General features: G+C 36.5%; 2 protein-coding genes and 1 long non-coding RNA gene across 8 annotated transcripts; 2 read left to right on the top strand and 1 right to left on the bottom strand.

The window, feature by feature from the left end:
* Positions 1–2,567: 2,567 nt before the first annotated feature.
* Positions 2,568–3,980, bottom strand: LOC113782769. Its single transcript, XR_003469855.1, has 3 exons — positions 3,911–3,980; positions 3,222–3,290; positions 2,568–2,588 (listed from the first exon to the last, which is right to left on the bottom strand). It is a non-coding gene; the product is annotated as an uncharacterized LOC113782769 (long non-coding RNA).
* Positions 3,981–4,779: 799 nt separating this feature from the next.
* LOC113781921 (RNA-binding protein 39) lies at positions 4,780–13,210 on the top strand. 4 transcript variants are annotated; one of them, XM_027327788.1, is made up of 13 exons: positions 4,782–5,448; positions 6,176–6,257; positions 6,354–6,410; positions 7,464–7,519; positions 7,632–7,866; positions 8,832–8,918; positions 9,097–9,171; positions 10,776–10,859; positions 11,831–11,862; positions 11,937–12,183; positions 12,255–12,343; positions 12,564–12,678; positions 12,874–13,210. In XM_027327788.1, exons 1-13 carry the CDS (start codon positions 4,868–4,870, stop codon positions 12,913–12,915), a joined length of 1,782 nt encoding a protein of 593 aa, XP_027183589.1. In that variant the 5' UTR covers positions 4,782–4,867; the 3' UTR covers positions 12,916–13,210. The 4 variants fall into 4 exon arrangements, 3 of the variants coding, with proteins under 3 accessions (XP_027183590.1, XP_027183589.1, XP_027183588.1); XM_027327787.1 differs by having other exon boundaries at positions 4,784–5,448; positions 11,795–11,862; XR_003469776.1 differs by lacking the exon at positions 12,874–13,210 and having other exon boundaries at positions 4,780–5,448; positions 11,795–11,862; positions 12,255–12,459; positions 12,564–12,654.
* A 1,773-nt stretch (positions 13,211–14,983) lies between these two features.
* On the top strand, positions 14,984–21,455 carry LOC113782819 (probable 26S proteasome non-ATPase regulatory subunit 3). Of its 3 annotated transcripts, none has more exons than XM_027328746.1 (10): positions 14,984–15,190; positions 15,423–15,478; positions 16,058–16,146; positions 16,251–16,441; positions 17,763–17,900; positions 17,982–18,118; positions 18,387–18,441; positions 18,519–18,629; positions 19,989–20,228; positions 20,656–21,455. In XM_027328746.1, exons 3-10 carry the CDS (start codon positions 16,068–16,070, stop codon positions 21,166–21,168), a joined length of 1,464 nt encoding a protein of 487 aa, XP_027184547.1. In that variant the 5' UTR covers positions 14,984–15,190; positions 15,423–15,478; positions 16,058–16,067; the 3' UTR covers positions 21,169–21,455. The 3 variants fall into 3 exon arrangements, with proteins under 3 accessions (XP_027184547.1, XP_027184545.1, XP_027184546.1); XM_027328744.1 differs by having other exon boundaries at positions 15,392–15,478; XM_027328745.1 differs by lacking the exon at positions 15,423–15,478.
* Positions 21,456–21,548: the final 93 nt, after the last annotated feature.

Below are 21,548 nucleotides of genomic sequence, written 5' to 3'. Positions count from 1 at the left end.
CTTGTTGTGGCCCCCAGCTTGGTAAGCTTGAAGGTCCACTATTTGAGGAATTCAAATACCAACTCCATGCATCAAAATAGCATGCTCCAAGTCTGCTGGGTTGACACTCCTATGTGATCGAAGAAATTGTACAAATTATTGATTTGCCAATTGGTGATTGTGATCCATATTAAACCGCTTAATCGTAAACTTCTGAATATCCTTGTTCCATTGCACAATTATAGTTGCCAGACAACCAACTCTCGTAAGGCATTTTGCCTCTTTCTTACGGTTAACTAAATTTAACCATTTGCTATTTCTAAAGCCCTCTCTGTTGCATACCCATCGTTTGTATGTCACAATACCTTTCCGATCTTTCTTTTCATCCCGCTCTCTAATACCAAAACCGACCATTTTGCTATGACATAGGTAAAATTCTCTGGCATCTTCAATGGAATCAAATGTTAATACTTGAATTTCATCAGAAGATAATTTGTCAAGCCGATCAACAATGGTTCTCCAACTTATACCACCACCAAGCTTGGCCGATTTGTTAGATAACTGTTCTAGTTCATCTACATGAGCTGTCATTTCTTCCATTTTCAGCATGATGCTAGAAGCTATCAAGTCAAAGATGCTATCATGTCAGTCAAAGAGGCTATCAAGTCAATGTTTGTGTTGATGTATGTTTTCTGAGATTTTTACATAAATTCTTTGCAATACAAATGAAAATATTACAACTTTGGACTCCTACGCAATCTATACTCAAGTTGATCATACCCAAAGATTGGAATCCTACGCAGCCCATACCCAAAGATTGCTGAAAGTTATGTTAAATTGCATAATTCCTTTGGAACGACTACAATTTAAGAGGGGAAGGAGAAAAATACTATCTAGATTCAAAAATAACTGAGTAACTATAGTAACAGTCCATTTGGCAATTAGAACTTTTAATTTTCTCACCCGCACAGAGTAGCAATCATAACATACAAATTTCTCTTTGACATTTCACCAAACATCTTATATGCATTCACAAATTAATCACATTTAACTTAAACGTCTAGTCTCAAATCCTTTCCTAGATGTTTCATATGGCTATTAAGCATATTTTACCCGTAGACAATCAAAACTACAACCATTTCCTAGATGTTTCAACGGACATTTTCAGCCCCAAAATTGCAATAAAATCTTCAAATTCTCAGCCTTGATTTCGCAAGAAAATCTTGACAAAAAAAACAAATGAAATATAAATAAATTACAGCAATATAGTCAAACGATTTCAGGTGGACATGATGGACTAACCTCGGCACTGCTCTCTTTGATTGGCTACCACCGTCGCAAAACCCTTTTGTTGTGTCTGCATATGGCAGCACCCAAAACCAACCGATCGATGAGAAAGGATAGAGGGAAAGTGTGAACTAAAGATGAAAAAGGTGAAGTGAGAAAATTTATTCAATTGTAACCAAGAGAAAGTGTGGACCAAAGTGGAAACCTTGGCCTGGGAATTCAATCGTATCGTTGGAATTGAGGACTAAATAAGAAGAAGGTAGATGACTTTAAAGAGATAGGTGATACCCGAAAGTGTTTCAGGAACCCAAAACTGTTTTCAGGAACCGGTAATTTTTTTTTACTTAAATATGTACATTTTTTACTTTTAGTATTAGTAAGTTTGATTCAACCATAAGTAAATTTTGTCAAATAAAAAGTAAATTAAATTACTCAAAGTGTAAATTTGTATTTCTGACTAAAACTTATCTTTCAGGCATATACTTACTAGTTTTAATTAAAAAGTTACTAAAGTTCATCAATAATTGCATGACACTTCTCCAAAACAGATTGACAATGCTCGAACTGGAAATTATTTGTACAAAAATTTCAGTTTCAACAAATATACAGGTCCTATCATGCTCATATGATTTAGGACTCATAGCTTCTTTTAATTTCAAGCTCTAAAAAAGGTTACAAGTGCTTTCCTTTACAAAAAGGAAGTGCCAAGAGCACATATAGATGATCATCTTAGTGAAATAGTACTATAAAAACCTAAAGGTTCACAGTACCGTACAATATTTTGGGCAGAATACCAACTGACTGCATAGACAATGCCTACTATGGACAACTTCATATTACTCAACTGGGAAGAGTCTCCCACAAAATGGAAAAACTCTGGACTGTGGACTGGGATGGCAGCAGTCTGTTCTTAAAGCAAACAAATAAACATGCATGAAGGAACCTTACCAACCATGTTGCAAAAGGAAAATGATCAAATAAATTCTCCGACAAGAGAAACAGCAAATTTTGCATAGAGTTCAGCAATGTTAAAAAATGGCCAATGCTCAAAAGTTAAAAGAATGATTATGTGTATTCTGTTTTTCTAAGCAACAGTAGTCCATAAATTGACCAGAAATCCGAGAACGATGATAATGCAATTAAATAAACAAAATCTCATCTTATCAATCACATCTTAAAAGAATAACTTATTTTGCAGGATGACAAAAAGGCTTCATAAATATGAAAGAATCTATAGTGATCTATCCATGACATACCAAGAACGATCCCTTGAGCACCTCTGTAGTATGAGCTTGTCAAGGTCCCGAACCTCTCTTGTCCAGCTGCAAAAGGTGTCATGAGCCCCATCAGATCACGGAGAACAAAATATGCAGTAATAGGACAGTGGAAATAAATAGCAAGAGGGGCGTACTATCATCAGAAAGTAGTAGCTTGGATTATTTATGAAAAAGGAGGCTGAGCTTATTTTAAGTCATGAATCAAGGATCCCAACAATAAATTTCCATTAGCAGCACTAGGAAAAAGAGGAATACAAACCCAAATTGGGTCTGATCATGGTGAAGTAGGACTGATTGTCAGTTTCTAATCTTAAGGAGGAAGAAGTTGCATGATCAGCTGCGATGGCAAGACAAAACCTTCTGACAGATAAGAAGATTTACATATAATAACAACTTCTGGGGAAAATGTTAATTAGGATGGCACGGCATGTTGAGAACAGTAGAGAAAGTACAAACATTTGACTTGTACTAGGTAAAGCGCAAAATGTCCTGCTGTATTTTGTGAAATTACAGCTAGTTCTATGTCCAAAGAGATTTACCACTTGAGCCTATGATAGGGAAAAAAAACAAATAAAAGTAAAGGTGTATCATCATATTTGCACAAAAGAACTTCATAAAGAGAATTCGGAAAGCTGCCATAAACAGTTAGCAAAACTATAAATGATAGGATCTGCTTACCGGTATCCCAAATTGTAAGCTTCAACTTCTTCCCACCAACAGTGAGCAGCTTGATCTTAAAATCCACACCTGGAATGAGGCACAAAATCATCGGTTAGCAGATGCAGATTAAGCTGGCTCACAGATTCAACTCTATATTGGAGGGAGAATCCTTGTTGTCTGATAGGATACATAAAAAAAAAAGTGCTGGTGTATCGACCAGTCATGTAATTGTAGCCAAACAAACTGCAGATTCTAAGGATTTCACCAAGAGGAGGAAAGTTCAAACTAAAACAATCACTCTCTGGCATACAGTCTACATAGAAAAATCTATATTAACATGTGATGAAAACTTGCTGCCGAGAAATCTCCATATTGATCCAATTAATGTGCGCCCCCTGGCTCTTAAAAACCGATTTGACAACCAAAATTTTGCTAATTAAACAGTAACTAATGATTTGCAATAAGTGCAATGGATGATTGGAGACGACAAATTAGTTCACTCCAAATCATAGAGCAGAACAGGAGACGCTACTTGTAACAGTAAAATTGAAATCTGGTATCAAAATCATTGTGCTTTAAAGATGAGATCACTCAGTAAAACACTACACAATAATTATCATAAAAATGTGCAGTAATGCATATAATCCGCATTTTTAAATTTCTTAATTCGAAGTACGATCGATACATAGTATTAGATAGAGGTGTACCCGTATCATCAATAATTGCATAGGGGGGAAACCCTTTCTCCTGAACCTGTGCTATCTATAAAGCATATTTAGCTTTTCCTCCACGCCTAGGCAGGCCAATTGATTGACCGAAATGAGAATCAATGCTTAGTAGAAGGCAGAAACAGAGACTGACGCATGAAACCTACCAGAAGAGTTCAGCCTGAAGATATGATAGAATTGCTTAGCCCGCTTGATCAATTTTCTAAATTTTAGCAAAAGCTAATCCCGTTCCATAAGATGATGATCGTACTCCTTCCTTTTCCAGGAAAAAAATTCTACAATCTTCCGTGAGGTGAGAAGATAATAAAAAGAAGGGAAGCAACTTTAGAGAGATGCGGAAACCCAAACCGTTTTCAGAAACCGATTATTTTCTTACTTTAATATGTCAATTTTTTACTTTTAGTATTAGTAAGTTTAAATTAAACAAAAGTAACATTTGTCAAATAATAAGTAAATTAAATTACTGAAAGGGTAAATTTCCATTTTTGACTAAAACTTATCTTTCAGGCATATACTTACTAGTTTTAATTAAAAACTTACTAAAGTTAATATTAATTATTTTAATATAATATTTAAAAAGTCGCTAAAAAATTCGATTTGTCACTAAAAATAATAGAAACCTGTAATAGTAGGTTCCCTACCATCGTTACCATAACTATAGGCACTGTAGCACTGTCCGATAGTTAGATATAATCGGTAGATATTAGAGGATCTGCTCTCATATTAGAGGGACCTAGCTTTAACATTTTTTAACCTGTCGTAAGGATTTTCAAATTCTACAGACTCGCTTGTAGTAGTGGTAGACTAGTGCGATCAAAACTAATGGATTAAATGTGTTGTCGTCTTGGAAAAAAGTACGCTACTGTATAGTTAGTAGTATATTTCTGTCATCTCTTGAGGAAAAAGATTGTGTGGGTTTTGAAGGGTTTTTCCCAAATGGAATTTGACGAGTTTGATGATTACTCGGAGAAAACAGCGGATAATCCTGAGACGAGCAATGGCAGTGATCAAGTGGATAAATCTGGTGGAGGCCAAGACCCAATTAAGAGGCCAATGCATAAAAGTGATCATCATCATCAACGGGTTAAGCGTTCAAGGACGCGGGAAGAGTTCCATGAAGATGAGGAGGAGAGGAGCTCAAGCTACCGTCACCATTCCCCTTCAAGAGATAGAGAGAGGAGTGGGAGGGAGAGATACAGGAGTAGCCGAGAATCCAAGGACAGGGACAAGCATAAGAGCAGCAAGAAGGAGAGAGATGGGGACAAAATCAAAGAAAGCGACAGAGAAAGAGATACCAACAAAGGCGAAGATAGCGGAAGGAGAGGTCGTGGCCGCGAAGATGAAAGACAGAGAGGTAGGGAGAGAAATCAAGACCTGTCGAATCGTACAAGTCATTCAGAAAGGCATCTGGTTGATGGAGAGAGAGAGGAGAGCCGAGACAGGGAGAAGAATGGTGATAGGGAGTATGGAGGAAGGGAAAGACAGAGCCAGTTACAAGACGGGGACCGAGAAAGCAGGTAATGCTCGGATTCCCTCTGTGGTTTTGTTAAAATTCTAGGGGAACTTTGAGGTTTTTCTGCCTGACTTGAATGAAAAAGTTCTATTCCCTTGTTCTGAGCTAGCTACTAGGTAGAAATGCAGAGTCATGCATTTGCATAGTTGTAAGTTGTTAGGGCCCTTGGGCAGATTTACAACGTACACAAGATAATCTACAAAATATTTGCTTATTGTAAATCAGTTTGTCAGTTGGCTTCAAGATTTATATTCTGCTTACAAAATATTCTACTTTCTTAAGTATGTTTTTTGATTCTGGAGTTAACAATCACACTGGTTCTTGGTAGTTTTTAAGCAAATAATTTGCTTGCACTAAGTTGACCTGTATCGCACCTGTGCTTTTGGCTAACAGAAGTTGAATTGGTTTGGCTTCATCTCTTGTAACTAAGATCAGGGTCGGTATCTTTAAATGTAACCTGTTTCCTTAAAAAGAGTTGGACAATTTTCTTTTGGCATTTGACCAAGCTGATCTCTGTATACAGAGTTTAATTTAGGTTTGTTCTGGTAGTTAACTGTTACCTCCTACTCTGAGAAGCACAACAGTTGGCTATTATAACTGTTGAGCTTAGTTTGGGTTTTCAGCTCAGTAAATAGTAGTTCATTTCTTTCCTTTTAGGATGTTCTAGCCTGTTGATCACTTCTTCTGAGGGTTATGATTGTTATACATGTGTGTGTGTGTGTATTTGGCAGGAGATTTAAAGAAAAAAAGGAAGAAGTGGCCGAGCCAGAGGCTGATCCTGAGCATGATCAACGGACAGTTTTTGCTTATCAGGTAGTTAAGTTACCTGACTAAATCTGTTTTCCTACTAATTTACTGGCTTACAACAGCATTTCTTCTGACATGGACTTCCTCTTGTGATTTTGGTAGATTTCTTTGCAGGCAGATGAAAGAGATGTCTATGAGTTTTTTAGCAGAGCTGGCAAGGTTTATCTTCATCAGCTTGACATGCTGTTATTCATAGTGTCTTGCCTGTGCATCTTTTCCTGCAAATAAAATGCATCTTGCTATGCTAGGGCGGGACCCAAATACTTATCTTATGAGACATTAATTAAATGATACTCCATGTTTTGTTGCAGTGAATTGGAATCTGTATTTGCTTTGTGCCTGCTTCTGCTTGTTTAATAAAAACCAAAAGAACATTACAAATGAGACATACAAGATTTATCTTAGATCTCCTCCTTACTGCCCTGACACTCTACTATATTCGATAAGATGATCTATCCATTGAAGCCAATTTTACCCTTGAAGTTCTTTATTCTGCCATAAATCTTCTGAATCAAGCAATATTTCACCACTTAAAATAATGGATTTCACCTTATGACTAAAATGCCACAGTAGTGCTGAAGCTGATGTTGTATAAACTATGCAAAGACTTGTGTGCCTAATAGGATCTAGGTCTTGAATAGATTTGTTGTCTAACCATGATATCTAGCATAATAATTAATGCGACTTGTACGGCTTGTACCAATAGTCTAAAATAAGCTATAAGCAGGTTTTTCTGCATTTAATAAAAAAGTCTCCCTTGACTTGCTTTTCAAAATAGCTGTTAGCTTGGCAATATGTTGAAAGTTAAACATATTTTCAATCTTTCAGTAGATTCACAATATTAACTTCTTTTTCAATTTCAGATAAGCTGCTTATAACTTATTTTGAGCTGTTGAGACTTAAGCATAAGCCCATAATCTTTTACTGGGTTGAGTAGGTATGCTGGAATTTTGTGACACCCTGCCTGCTCCCGTCATTAGTATTCTTTGTCCCCTGAATTCTTTGAACTCAGCTTGAGTAATAGTTTCATCTGTCAACCTTAACATGACATGCACATGCAAAAATAAATATAATGAATAAACAATTGAATTTGTTGCTATATACGATTGTCATGGTGTCATGATTCCTTCAGAATGATGACTTACCCTCATTGTTGGATAACATTTACCAAGTATTAGGAGTTATTGACAGACAACTTTCATGCAATATCAGGTCAGAGATGTACGCCTCATAGTGGACCACATTTCTAGACGCTCCAAAGGCATTGGGTAGGAAACTACTGACAGAGAAACACACACAACATCACAACTCTATACTATCTCTATTTCTCAGAATTTTTATCTTTGTATTCTTCTTCATATGCTAAATTTTGTTCTGCAGATATATTGAATTTTACGATGTCATGTCGGTCCCTATGGCGATAGCCCTGTCCGGCCAACCTCTTCTTGGTCAATCAGTGATGGTTAAACCATCAGAGGCTGAAAAGAATCTTGTTCAGTCAACTGCATCTGTGGCTGCTGGAGATACTGACCTAATATGCCCGTACTCAGGTGGAGCTAGGAGGTTGTATGTTGACAATCTGCATTCTAACATCAAAGAAGATCAACTTCGTCAGGTAGATATATCCTCCAGTTGGTGGTTTTGCATCCAGTTCTCATTGTATGTATTCAAATAAGCATGGTCATGAATGTTGTGATCTACAATAAGCGTACAGATTATAGCTTTTCAAGTTAAATACACCAAATTAAGAATTTCATGGTTCCAATTAAGAGGATAGAGTTTTCAGGATAAAAGGAAAAAGATTGCTGGTGGGTAAGTGTCATGATTGAATGAGATGTAACAGTTCGCAACTCCTTTAAATGTCTTTCAGCTTTAACAAATTTTGGAAAGGTCAAGGATGCTAGTGCCTCCAAAAACTAATCCAGTTCTTTTCCGGCATTTTAACAAAATGATCTAGTGTTTCCTGATGTTAAAAAGGTACCTTGAAGTTAATTTAATTAGCTACTATGTTTTCAGAGCTTCTAAAGTCCTTCATAGGTTTATTTAACTTAATACAACAGACAAATCTAGTATGATTGGGTGACTTGATGTTGTATTTGCTTAAGCTGATTGCCCTAGATGTAGAAAAGAAAGTTAAGCTCTTAAAACTCGATTTGACACTGTAATTGAACCTTGTGAACAGTTGGGGTCACTCATATTACTTTCTGTTACTGCATGTGCTTATTGTCTGGATGAATGACATAGCTTACACATTTTTCTTATTGGACAATCAGTTGCACGCCGTAAAAGAGAGTCATTATCATTTGCTTGTTCAAAGAATAGCAATTTAGTGTAAAGAAAAGATGTTTTAGGCTGGTAGGCACTGATATGTATTTGGCAACAAAAGGATGATATACTTATTGAGCCAAATGGTATAAGGTTGGCACTGCAGTGTCACACTGATTTGCACCATGGATCACTGTTCTGACAAGGAAGGTGTTATTTTTTGAACTCTCTTGGGTTTATACTAGTTGTCTTGATTTTGCGGCAGATATTTCTCCTGTTAGTCAAGATTCTGATCTTTCCTTTTCAAAAAGTCAGGTTTTTGAACCATTTGGTACTGTTGAGTTGGTGCAGCTGCCTCCTGACCTGGAGACTGGGCATAGCAGCCGCTATGGTTTTGTGCAGGTGATTTTAGTTCTAGATATGAGTTGTCACAACATTTAAATCATGCATATCGAGTATGAGCTAACGTAATAGTCTGATGCAGAATAGCTTCACCACATAAAATAGCCTTCTTTGTAGTGAGATCTCAGTGCTCTTCGATGAACCAAGTTAAATCTTTTTGTGCACAACCATCTTGCAGTTTTCTCGCCTTGAAGATGCTAGAGCTGCACTAAGTTTAGATGGACAACTGGATATTGCAGGCCGAGTTATGAAGGCAAGTTATTTATTCTGTTTAAAACTCATGACAACCTTCATGGATTATCATTTACATTTGACATTTCGTGGCTATTTAGTTCTATGGCTCTGTTAGTGTAATAATAGCTTGGATTGTAATTAAATTTATCACGAACAAATATTGCTTTCAATGTCAGGTGCTCTTTTTCTGGCTTCTACTGATCACCTTAGCTTGTATTAATGGTTGAATGACTATGGTAGATTGCAGATGACAATGTTCTTCTGTTTTTCGTTGGCTGGGATTTGCACTAATTATGAGAATTGATTGCAGATGACTAATTGCCAAATGACTATGGTAGATTGCAGATGACAATGTTCTTCTAATTCTCTTCTTTTGCGCAGGGCTGGGATTTGCACTAATTATGAGAACTGATTCATTATCTTTACTCGTTTTTTCTTCATAATCAACAAATAAGACAATAATAAGGCAAGGAAAAAAATGGAAAGGCTTCAATTAGTATTGAAGCTCAATGCGTCTTGAAAGGTTTGCTTTATGCACATTTATTTCTCAAGAGCTAAATTTCTTGTTACCCTCTCTTGTTTCTAAGCACTGAGGGTATTCAAATGATGGGAGTTTCTTGGCCCTGCTGAATCTTAAGAAGGTATAGGTGTAATTACTATTGAACTTGCAAATTTTCTTTATACTCAATTCATATGTTTTGCAACCATCAAAATCCATCTAAACCAGAATTTGCGGCCACAATGCAAGTTCAGATTATACCAAGGTAAACTACTGAAGCTAATTTTGGAGATTGTAAGATCAGCCTCTGTACCTAAGAGTTCTCTCCCCTACTGATCTGCATAAATAGATGTGGACAATCACATATTTGTATAATGAAATTTATAACTGAAATTAACTAAACAACTGATTTCAACAGTCTTGATGCTGATGTTTTGTTGCATTTGTCAAATTTATCTCTGGCTGCACTTCAAAACTTGACCACAACTACTTTGCTTAAGTGTGAGGAAGTGAATCAAATGTGTTAGTGGAAAATCTCTCCTCTCACTGTGGCATAACTCTTTGTGTTCTGAGCTGCATTTGAACTATCCTTTGTACTTAAGTTTGAAGTTCTGAACATCTTGCGGGATCCCGTGGCAAATGAGGTAGAGATTATATCATCCTTTTTAGTTAGTTCTTGGTTTATCTCAATTGGCTGCTTAAACCATTGTCTGTAAAGCATTAATTTGAATTCCATATTTGGTTCTATCTCGTGCGTTGCTTCCTTTCATCTATGCATTACCACAATTCATATTCCATAGGTCAATTTGTTTCCTTCTCTTTCATTCTGGGTGACATTCTTCGCTGCTTCCGACTTATTGGTTGTGCAATAGTTGATTAGTAAGTTGGGATCTATAGGTTTTGCCTCAATGGGACAACTGTCACCATAAGAGGAAAGGGCTTCTCCCTTAGAAAATTGAAAATTATGGAAAATATCCTTTATAAGTTTAAACTTTTTCCCCTGAAAAACTTGCAAATAGTTAACATTATATACCTAAACTTAGAAATGTTAAAGTTTGCCCCCAAGTAAATTTTCTGGTTACGTCTATGACCGTCTCTAATTTTGTTTCAACATTCTTATACAGGTATCAGCTGTTACAGATCAAACTTTAAGACAAGAAGTTGGTGCAAATGCTGGAGATTTTGGTGATGATGAGGGTGGTGGTCTGGTAAGCCATTTGTGCAATATAATTGCTGGTTCTACAGCTTAATTTGGTCAAAACTCCATTTCTTTGTCTGTTAATTTAAAGGTCATTCAAAAACTGTTTTCTGCTTGGTGTCTTTTGGGGACAACTTTAGAGATAAGTGAACTTATTCGGGCTGTAAAAGTTAGTTATGGCTTGGCAAGAAATGGATTGATATCATGCGAAAATATCATTAACAGAGACATGTCTGCTTTGTTGTCGCCTACATAAGTGGAGCTTATCTAAAGTTTGATTAAAGAAAAGTATAACCGATACAAGATCTACAGAGGGAAGGAAAGGGTAAAATCTTTGTTTTTGTGGTGTTAGCGGCTATTCTGTTTGAAGGTCTAGTGATGGAAGAGTTATATGCAGAGTATGGTGATGGAAAATGCTCAGCCATTCTGGAGGTACTACTTAATTGGAGATCTAACTTTGATAATAAACAACTAGTCAGTGTTTTTTAGCTCTAGTAAGCTACTTTTTTTCATCTATGTATTTTCTGTGAGAAATATTGCCACATCCAACCCAAGGGCCAAAGAAATTGTAAGTTCTTGCTTGGAATTCTTTGGTCATCCTTTCTGTTTGGCGTAACGGTACAATATAGAGTACTGAAATTCCACAACATATGCTTGGTTTCTTATTTAGTGTTGTTATATTTGTTCTGGTTTCTTGCTCAACATTCACCGTGAGTGTTGATTTAGTATCACATCTCAATTTAGTCTAGTCAAAGATAATTCAAATTAGATAATAGTTAAATCTCCAGGAATGAATATGTTCATTGCTAAATCTTTTCACTTTCCCAGTTATCCCATGCCTTAAGCTGAATGGTTTCATCTATTTTCTTTTCTAGGTACCGTTCTTAATACTTTGCTTTTCTTTAATAAAGCAAATATTGACGTCAATTTTTGAATGTTTTTCAGTCTCTGAGCGCTGAATCTCTAACACTTCTCATGCAGAAGAAGCTGGATCATACTAGGATAACATCAAGGTTTGACGTATGCATTTTTTAGTGAATACTGAATTTATTGTACCTGTTCTTACATATCCTTCCCTCCTCCATAGTGGTGCTGGATCTGTTGGCAGCCCGGTTGTTGATAACCCTGGCTTTTCTGCACCAGCGGCTCCAGTTCTTGGGGCTGCCCCTGAGGTATCTCCTTTTGTTCCTTTTGGACAGATTCCTGTTCCAGCACTTGCGGGATGGCCTGCTGCAGGTCTCTCACTGCCTTCTGTTACTTTTCCTTCAATTGATACTATAGGCATTCCAAGTGAATGTTTATTGTTGAAGAACATGTTTGATCCAAAATTAGAGGTTAGTGCTGGAGACATTGTTTTGCTATCCTTCTTCTTCTTGTTTCTTTTATTGATGTATTACTTTTGCAGTCTGAACCTGAGTTCGACCAGGATATTAAGGATGATGTTGAGGATGAATGTTCAAAATTCGGAAAGTTGAAGCACATTTATGTGGACAAGTTCGTACTATCTTTTAGTACCATAACTGATGTTGGCTGCTAAGTAGCTTGAATTTGCAAACTTTTGTGTATCCCAAATCTTGTTTATGCTTGTATTGCCCTATCCTGCAGTAAATGTGAGTTGAAAGATGTTCATGGTTGCAAATTGGTGGCAATGCGCATTTAGCTAACAAGTAATCTCTTCTAACTCCTGTTTCTATTCAATCTTTTTGACGAGCAGGAAAAGTGATGGGTTGGTGTACCTGCGGTTTGAGAACAATCAAGCTGCAATTGCTGCGCAGCGTGCACTTCATGGTAGATGGTTTGCTGGGAAGATGATCCTTGCAACGTTCATGGTGACAAAATTTCCCATATGCTTAAATCAATAACATATATGTTGTTCCAACAGTCAAGAACTGCATATGCTAAATCATACTGGTGGATTGTCATAATATGGATCATGATTTAGCCGTTTTCTCTCTCTTTTTTGTTTATGTTAGTGACAAAAATGTGTTAGAAGTAGATGAATTTGTGCACTACTACTTCTGCAGGTGCCGCAGAATTACGAGGTCACGTTTCCCCAGAGCAAGTAGGGTGTCCATCCATTTAAGAATAGTAGACGAGATCTCGTGTACTCCTGCTCGTGTCACCAGCCTTGCTGCTCTTTTTGCATCATTTTCTTCTGGCTACCTTCCACTTAGCTGGTGGAGTTTTGTATCAGACAGGAACGCTGTAACATAGGTTGTTATTGTATGATCAAAGATAATCAATACAAGTTTTAGCATTATGAGGTCTTAGAGAAAATGTTGGTGTAGGGTTTGAATATCCACTTATGTTGGTTTATGCAGCTTCTGTTAATAATTTGTTGAATTTGATTTTCTTTCTCAAAGGCAGGATGAAATAGAATGTATTGCTTGTTGTCTGTGGATAGCGGTAGAGAATTTTTGCTCTTGAAAACCTTGCAAGGTTTTAGCTTAATTAATTTACGGATATAATAAATAGTGAAATAATTCCTTTTGGAAATTTGGCTTTAATAATCCTGCCCTTTTTTGTTTTATAAATATATATAATGGATGCATGTTTTATTTGACATAATATAAATAATAATTTGATTTAAAGAATTCAAGGCAATGTAACTAAATTTGTATATGATTTGTCCCACATCGAACGCGGAGTATTTAAATCGCATTCTTTAAATTTTTTAAGAGTTGAAATTTTTTTTTTTTAAAAAAGAAAGCTCAATAGGTGGGGCTTAAGTAATTTTCATCAAAATGGCTTTCCTTTCAAATTATAAGTAGCATTTTTGGTTTGGTCCTTCTAAGGAACGTGTAACAAAATAAGCTGAAATTTTTCATGCCTAAAAATTTTATCTACGATCCCTTTAGGATACTATATAATTTGTATCGGTGAGATTAAATTTATTGTTGGATACAGGATAGGAATTATAATATTTCAAAAGTTTAAACTACTAAATGATATGACAAGATTTAAATAGATTAAATTCATGGGTGTTGTATCCAAAAGGGATCGTAGCATCTCACAAAAACTTTACAAACTTTACGGGACAATAGGCTCATGAAATTTATTATTACTGAGGAATTGAAATATCTAAAAATTTGACACTAAAGACCAAAATGTGTAAAAATACCCGGTTTGCGAGTTGAGATTTTGGATGGGAAAGAAAGGGAAAGAAGAGAGAGTTTAAAAAATATTCTTATGCCTAGTTGGGAGATGAGATTTGAGCAGAAAAGAAAAGAAGGGAAGAGAAAGGTAGGTATTTTCCATGTTTGAGAGTTTTAGTGAAATAGAAGGGAAGGGAATACGACTAATTGGGAGGAGGAAGAGACCCGCTACAGTTAAAAAAAATTTTCTGGCCCAAATCGGGCAGAAAGAAAGCAAAAGAAAGCTATGGAAAGGCTGCAAAAAATTTTTAAATTGCCTACTCTATGCTTAAAAAGCTATTGAATGGAATATTTATTGATTAATGTGTCTAAAATCATCTCCTTTCTTTCATAAACTCCTAAACAACATTAAGGGTCCGCTTGGTTTAAGGGTTTTGGTACTTGGAATTACAATAATTCTAAAACTGCGCGTTTGATCCAGTACAATGGAAATTGAAATATTGGAATCATGCTTTAAAATTTGGCCATTCATGATTCCCAACCAAATTGGGAGGAATTGACCAAAACCCTCATTAGTGGGCTCTCTAGGAATTATTTCATTTTCTAAAATCTCTTCTCTTCTTTTCTCTCGTAACTTAATCTTTCTCTTCTTTTTTTTTCTATCCTCAGCTCACAAACTAGCTGTTAGTTTTCCTTTGTTTGTTAGTTTTTACTAGTAAGAAAGAAAAGAAAGGAAATGGGAGGAATTCAAAAGGATGAACAGCAGGCTAAACTTTTCCTTTCAAATTGGACGGAAATGAAAAAAACTTTGAGAAAACTTGTCAATTTTTTTTTTAAAATACTTATTTTATTTTTAAAAAAATCTTGAACAAATATTTAATAACTTTCATATTCAAAATTATTTTACTAACTTTCAAAACTCTCAAACAAATAACAATCCATTTTCTTCTCTCATAACTTATTAATTTTTCCCTTCTTTTCTTTTCTATCCTAAACTCCCAAACCAAGAGTAAAGCTCGAAGCTGGAGTTAAGCAGGAGCTAAGGTTCTGGGGTTACTTACTACTGTAGAATAGTTTGGTAAAGTGACCGAAGAGGCCTTTGGGGTTTTGTCGTCACTCGTCATCTTGAGACTGAAAAAAGCTTTTGAAAGAGAACCCTCAATCCCAAAGTGATTTCCAATCCTAGGGTTTTTTTTTAATGTTTTTTTAAATTCACTCTCGGAAGTCGGAAATCGGAATAACTCAGGTTCGATTCATCTTCTCCTTTACTTTACCCCACGCTGTTGATACGACAGATTTCTCTACGTGGAGATTAGAGTTTTAGTTTCTTTTCTTGTAGCGAAAGAAAGTTATAATAATATCTTCCTTTTTCTTCTTTTTTGATTCTAAATCACTTTTGGTACCTTATTTTATTTTTACCATCCCCCATTCCATCTCCTCGACGAAGGCATCTAATTGTCAGAACGGCATTCACTCAGATCTCTGGCTTGGTATCCCTCCTCAACCATCGGTTTGCTGCCTGCCCAGGGAACTAGTTAAGCAGTCTAACAGAGCTTAGATGTTATTTTGATTTTGTTCAATTTTTTTTCCTGCTATTAGTAGTTCAGATGCGAAATTTAGGAACTGGTTGATTAAATTTTTTTGTAGCCTATGCGAGTATTGTTTGTCGAAATGGGTAACTGGTTGATTGATTAAATTTGTGGTTTTTGCGGTATTGTTTGTGGGAATTGTTAATAATTTAGACTGGGTTTCTTCCTTTTGAGAATTTGCATTTGAGGTTGAAAATCGGGGACTGTCTTTATTGGACAGTATTTCCTTGGTTTTGATGGAGTGCATTTTTGAGCTTCCCTATTCTCGCTTTTGGATGTTTTAGATTGGCTGAAACCCGTTACCTCCCAGGCCCTCGTCAATTTTCCTCATGAATCCATCTATGCAGTATCGATATATGCAATCTAAATACGTTTGCCATAAACTTAGTAACGAGAAATGCAAGGAAAATGATTTTTCTTTTTTTTTTATCAACTTTAAGGAGGGCTGATCAATTAAATTTGCATTCGTGTTAGCTTGATTAGGTGGTCTTCCTCTCAATGATACTGACTTTGATTTTTCACAGCACATAAAAAATGACTCAAGACGTTGAGATGAAAGAGCAACCAGCCACCTCAAATTCTGTCACCTTGACTGCCCCATCCACTCTGCAGCGTAAGTATCTTTCTGTTCATCTTCTAACCCTTTTACTGCGTTGCTTGGTCTTTAATCAATATTGATTAATTACTATTTCTTTAATGGAAAACTTGGGGTTTCAGACTTGAAAGAGATAGCATCACTTATTGAGACGGGTGCATATGCCCGGGAGGTTCGGAGAATAGTTAGGGCAGTTCGGCTAACTATAGCTTTGAGGAAGAAGTTAAAGGCGTCTGTGATTTCTGCATTCTTAACTCATACCCTTACACCTGGATCAGAGGTGCATTCACGGTTGTCCTCGTACATTCCCAAGGTAAGAAAGTCCTCTTTCAATTTTTCTAAATATGTGGAATTTCAGTTCTTTGGCTTGGCACCATTCTTTGTTTTTGCCTCCGTTATTTCTTAAGTGGCTTTTGTTGATGAACTGGCAGTTGTAGCATGTTTGTTGCTGAAGGAAGAATATTCTGTTTGTACATGACTATATTCTACAGTGTGTTGGGGACTTTACTCCTCAAATTATTGTTCTGGACTTTGGACGAATTGCATCTTACAGTTATCATAGTCAACTTTACCCCATTTTTGAATTAGTGTGGCAAAACTAGACAGGGCTGATTGATTCTGTGGACAAGATTTGTGTGATCACATGCAAAAAAGGGTCTAAATGGTTTATGAAAACAGGACATGGACATGAGTGCTGGTTTCATCGTTTGTTAATATGAGCTTTAATTGGAAGCTGGAGACTCTAGTTATCCCACCACTTCAGCTTGTCATTATATCTTCTCTTTTAATCGCCTTTAGGACAAATTCCGTCACTTTTAAATTTGATTTCATTCTTCAAGCTCTAAAAATATTTTGTTCAATGGTCTATTAATAGTTGGGGAAGAGTGGAATAGAGTGCTGTGTGCAAAGTAGTTGTTGGAAGTGCAAAGTGTCAATTAGTTTCATATTAAGGGTGAAAAAGTAACTCCTGTACTCATTGTACATGGTAACATCCTTGGTTTCATCTTTTTCATCAACTTGAAAGTATAAAGCCTTGTAAAATTTAAAGTTATTATGCCCATATGCTGCTCCTGCTTCCATCCAGTGAGACAACAGTAGAGGAATATTGGCCCTACTGCTATTAGTGCTTGCATTTATATGCTGAAACTCAAATTCCTGCACCCTGCCTTTAATTTTCTTGTTATACCTCCGATTTTTTGTTATTTTGCTACCTTCTTAGATAACATTTACTGCCATTACAATTGTTGCTGTAGTGTCTCCATGAATATTACTTGCAATAGCGCAGCAACGAAAGTGACATCAGTTGATGAAGCAACTGGAAATGGGAATTATGTAATTAAAGGTTTTCTAGTGGTATTTGGTGGTGTGTTAATCATATTGTGGGAATTGTGGAAATGGCTTTTGAATTATCATGTAAGTAATACGAAAAGAATTGAGAGATGATTTTCTTTGTACAAAATCTTATCCATTATATGTCTGTCAGACATTTTCTATCCAACAAAATGGACTCGTAATTGGTATGTCTTCATTGCCTTCCTTTTAGTGCAAATATCTTGTTTTTTCCATTGTATTGTCAAACAAATACAGTGCTGTTAATAATTATGCAGCTTGACAAACTTAAATGCTTCTTATAGGATGATGAACATGAAATGGAAGTTGATACTGCAACATCTGCAACCCAAGCCCCTACAAAGCATTCTCTGCCAGAGCTTGAGATTTATTCTTGCTTGCTTGTCCTCATATTTCTCATTGATCAAAAAAGATACAATGAGGTATACTTTGTGTCATCCCACATTTTTGTATATTCTGATATAGTTCTTAATGTAAAAGACTATCTCCCTGTTGTTCTACAGGCTAAAGCATGTGCCTCAGCAGGCATTGGACGCTTAAAGAACTACAATAAGCGAACTCTTGACGTTCTAACATCCAGGCTTTATTTCTATTACTCTTTGAGCTATGAACTTACTGGTGATCTTGCTGAAATTCGTGGGTTAGTTATGATTTTTACTTGCTATTGCATATACTTCATCCCCTTGGTATGATGCATGATATAATTGGTTCACGAGCATTTGGCAGCTGGTGCTCATTTTTCCATTTCATATGAATATATGATGCATGGAATAAATGGTTCAGAAATAATTCAGACGCTTATTTTCCATTTCTGTGTGCGTTTGCATCTGTCTGTGTATTTGTGGGCATATTTTTCTTGAGTACCCTTTCCTTCCAAAACTTTGCCTAACAGAAAGTTTAATTCGCAGAAACCTGCTTGCTCTGCATCGGATTGCAACACTTCGCCGTGATGAGCTGGGTCAGGTTTGTAACCTAAAACAGTAGCTAGTTTGTTGTCTTAGTGGCAGCCTTCATCATACTTAACAGCTTAGTTGACGCAGGAAACACTTCTCAATCTGTTGCTTCGAAATTACCTCCATTATAATTTATATGACCAAGCAGAGAAGCTGAGATCCAAGGCACCCCGTTTTGAAGCTCATTCAAATCAGCAGGTAAATCCAATATTCTTTTTATCTTAGTTTTCTCTCGTGCAGAATCCGTCCATGTGCTTGGGATATTTTATCTTGTTTGGAACTTGTTGACTTTTCTGCACCAATAAGTATTAGACTCAAAGGATCAAATGAAGGAGTATATTTGGGTTATTACTTTTACTCCCCTCAGATTTGGACAAATTACATTGAACCCCTTCCGCTTCTCAACCACTCCACAGCCATTGTTGAACAACTTCTCTGGCTGGAAAGAGAAAGAAGGAAAACAAAAACTCTTTCATGAATAACTCCTATGATTGAGGGCAAGTTTTGTTGAGGAACAAGAAGCAATCTGTAGATATATTGATTGGAAAAATATCTGCTGAAATTATATTAGAATGAATTGGGACAATAATTAAATGGCAAAGTGATGGAAAAAGACGGTTTCCAAGGCTATTCAAACTAAAAGAACCTGGAATGGAACTTTGACTTGACGACAAACACTATTTTAGTATTTTTTCTTTCAAGAAAAAGTTTAGTAATAAAGTGGGAGGAAATTCAATTTGTTCTCTTAATCGATTTGGCAGACCCTAAGAAACTTGATTCATTTTTTAATTTTACTGCTGGAAGGATGTCTCCGTTTAATCGTTTTTCTTCTTCTTCTTCTTTTGGTTTTTTGTTTTTGTTTTTTTTTTTGGGGGGGGGGGGGGGGGGGTTTCTCGTTGAATGGGTTCTGATTTTTGGATTTAAGCTTGTGAAGTCACACTATGTTACTTTGGTATGGTGGTTGAGATGGTAGTTGGGCTATTAGATTGCTGTAGAAGGTTTGAATGGTCTAATGGAAGACATTTTATATTTTACAATTTTGGTACTCAATAAGGGTATTTCAGACCTTTTGCTGTTTATGTTTTTCTGTTGGATCTGTAATTTGGCCAAACCTTTTTTTTTTTTGGGTGTGGCTGTGGCCCCGTGGGGGGCGGGCGGCGGCGGGGGGTTGTTAAATAAATTTATCCCATTTTAGTTTGATACACAGAGTCATGAAACTAAAGTAGGGGAAGAAATTGGAACCTGCTTTAGATGTTGAGTAGGAAATTGGTAAAGCATACTTTTCCTTGTAGTACGTGTATATTAAAGTGAAAGCAAAGCTCTGCCAGTTGCTTTGCTACTAGACTAATCAAATGGGAATGAAAAAAAAGGTTTGTTCTGATTGAATCAGAAAATGTTCATGGCAGCATTAATCAAAGGGGTAATGCACCATACTAGTACCTAAAAAAAAAAACTACATTCTATTATTTGATCATCTGGTCTAATCTGTTTGATGCATAATATGGATGCTTAGAATCTGCAATCTTCGATGCCTCATCCTCGATTTCTTTATTCCAGTTTTGTCGCTACCTCTTTTACCTTGGAAAGATCAGGACAATTCAATTGGAATATACTGATGCTAAAGAATCCCTTCTGCAAGCTGCAAGGAAAGCCCCTGTTGCGGCTCTCGGTTTCCGAGTTCAATGCACTAAATGGGCTGTGATAGTACGTTTACTGCTTGGAGAGATCCCTGAGAGGACTGTTTTTATGCAAAAAGGAATGGAGAAAGCTTTGAGACCATACTTTGAGCTTACAAATGTGAGTTTGTGTTGTCTGGTTTCTTATCTTTTTGGTTCATAAAATTTGGAACTTTTTAAGGTATGTAAAATTTGGAACCTTAAGGTAGCATGATTTAAAGATTTCGTTGTGTGGGAAACACACGAGAGGGGCTAATGATACTTATTGCATGTGAACAATAGTAGTGTAGCAGTGGAGAAATTAGTAATTGTAGGACGGAATTGCAATATTTAAAGTAGTAGGCTAATTGTTTGAGACCTTTTATTCTGCTTGGTCATGAATTGAGGACACTGGCAGTTTGCAGCCCCCTCATACCAGAAGAATCTTTCACAACTGCAGAGCAATGAGAATCCCAAGCAATCGTAAATAAAAAGGATTCAATTAGCATGTTAATATATTCCTGATTTTGGCTTTAGAAATTGATTCTTCGTTGGTTACAATGATTCAGGCTGTTCGAATTGGAGATCTGGAGTTGTTTAGGACAGTTGCTGAGAAGTTCTCAAGCACTTTCAGCTCAGACCGAACCAACAACTTGATTGTGAGATTGCGGCATAATGTCATTAGGACAGGGCTACGTAACATTAGTATCTCATATTCCAGGATTTCACTGGCTGATGTTGCTAAAAAGCTGCGGTTGGATTCAGCAAACCCTGTTGCTGATGCTGAGAGCATTGTGGCTAAAGCAATTCGGGATGGGGCCATTGATGCTACACTGGATCATGCTAATGGATGGATGGTGTCCAAGGAGACTGGGGACATTTACTCTACTAATGAGCCTCAAATTGCTTTTAATTCAAGAATTGCTTTCTGTCTTAATATGCATAACGAGGCGGTTCGTGCCCTCCGATTTCCACCAAATTCACACAAGGAAAAAGAAAGTGCTGAGAAGAGGAGAGAAAGACAACAGCAAGAGCAGGAGCTCGCTAAGCACATAGCTGAAGAGGATGATGACGAGTTCTAATGGAAAGCCTGTGATAAGGCAATCTTGGGTCCATGCAAGATGATTTCCCTGTCGTAATGCACCACGATTTCCTTGTCGGAACTGCTCCTTTTTCCTTGAAACTCAACTGCTACTGCTTGTACTACTTGTTTTGAATAGCTTTTGCCATTCTTTTACATCGGGACGTGAGATTTTTCTTTTAGTTTCAGTTATTGTTGTTTCATCATTTAACTTACATTGCATAAACCTGTTAATTAATCTCCTCAGGGTACTCGCACTTACCCCAGCTAACCATTGATTTTGGCTCATTCGATTGCTTTTTATTTACTTGCAACAGCAGGCCTATATTCTTTTTTCTTTTTTTTTTCTTTTCGGAAACGATAGATGACAGCAGGCCTATA

This window comes from Coffea eugenioides, chromosome 9 (assembly GCF_003713205.1).
Source record: "Coffea eugenioides isolate CCC68of chromosome 9, Ceug_1.0, whole genome shotgun sequence".
Classification (NCBI taxonomy): domain Eukaryota; kingdom Viridiplantae; phylum Streptophyta; class Magnoliopsida; order Gentianales; family Rubiaceae; genus Coffea; species Coffea eugenioides.
The sequence above is the reverse complement of the archived record's forward strand: the minus strand, read 5'-3'. Positions and strand labels throughout refer to the sequence as shown.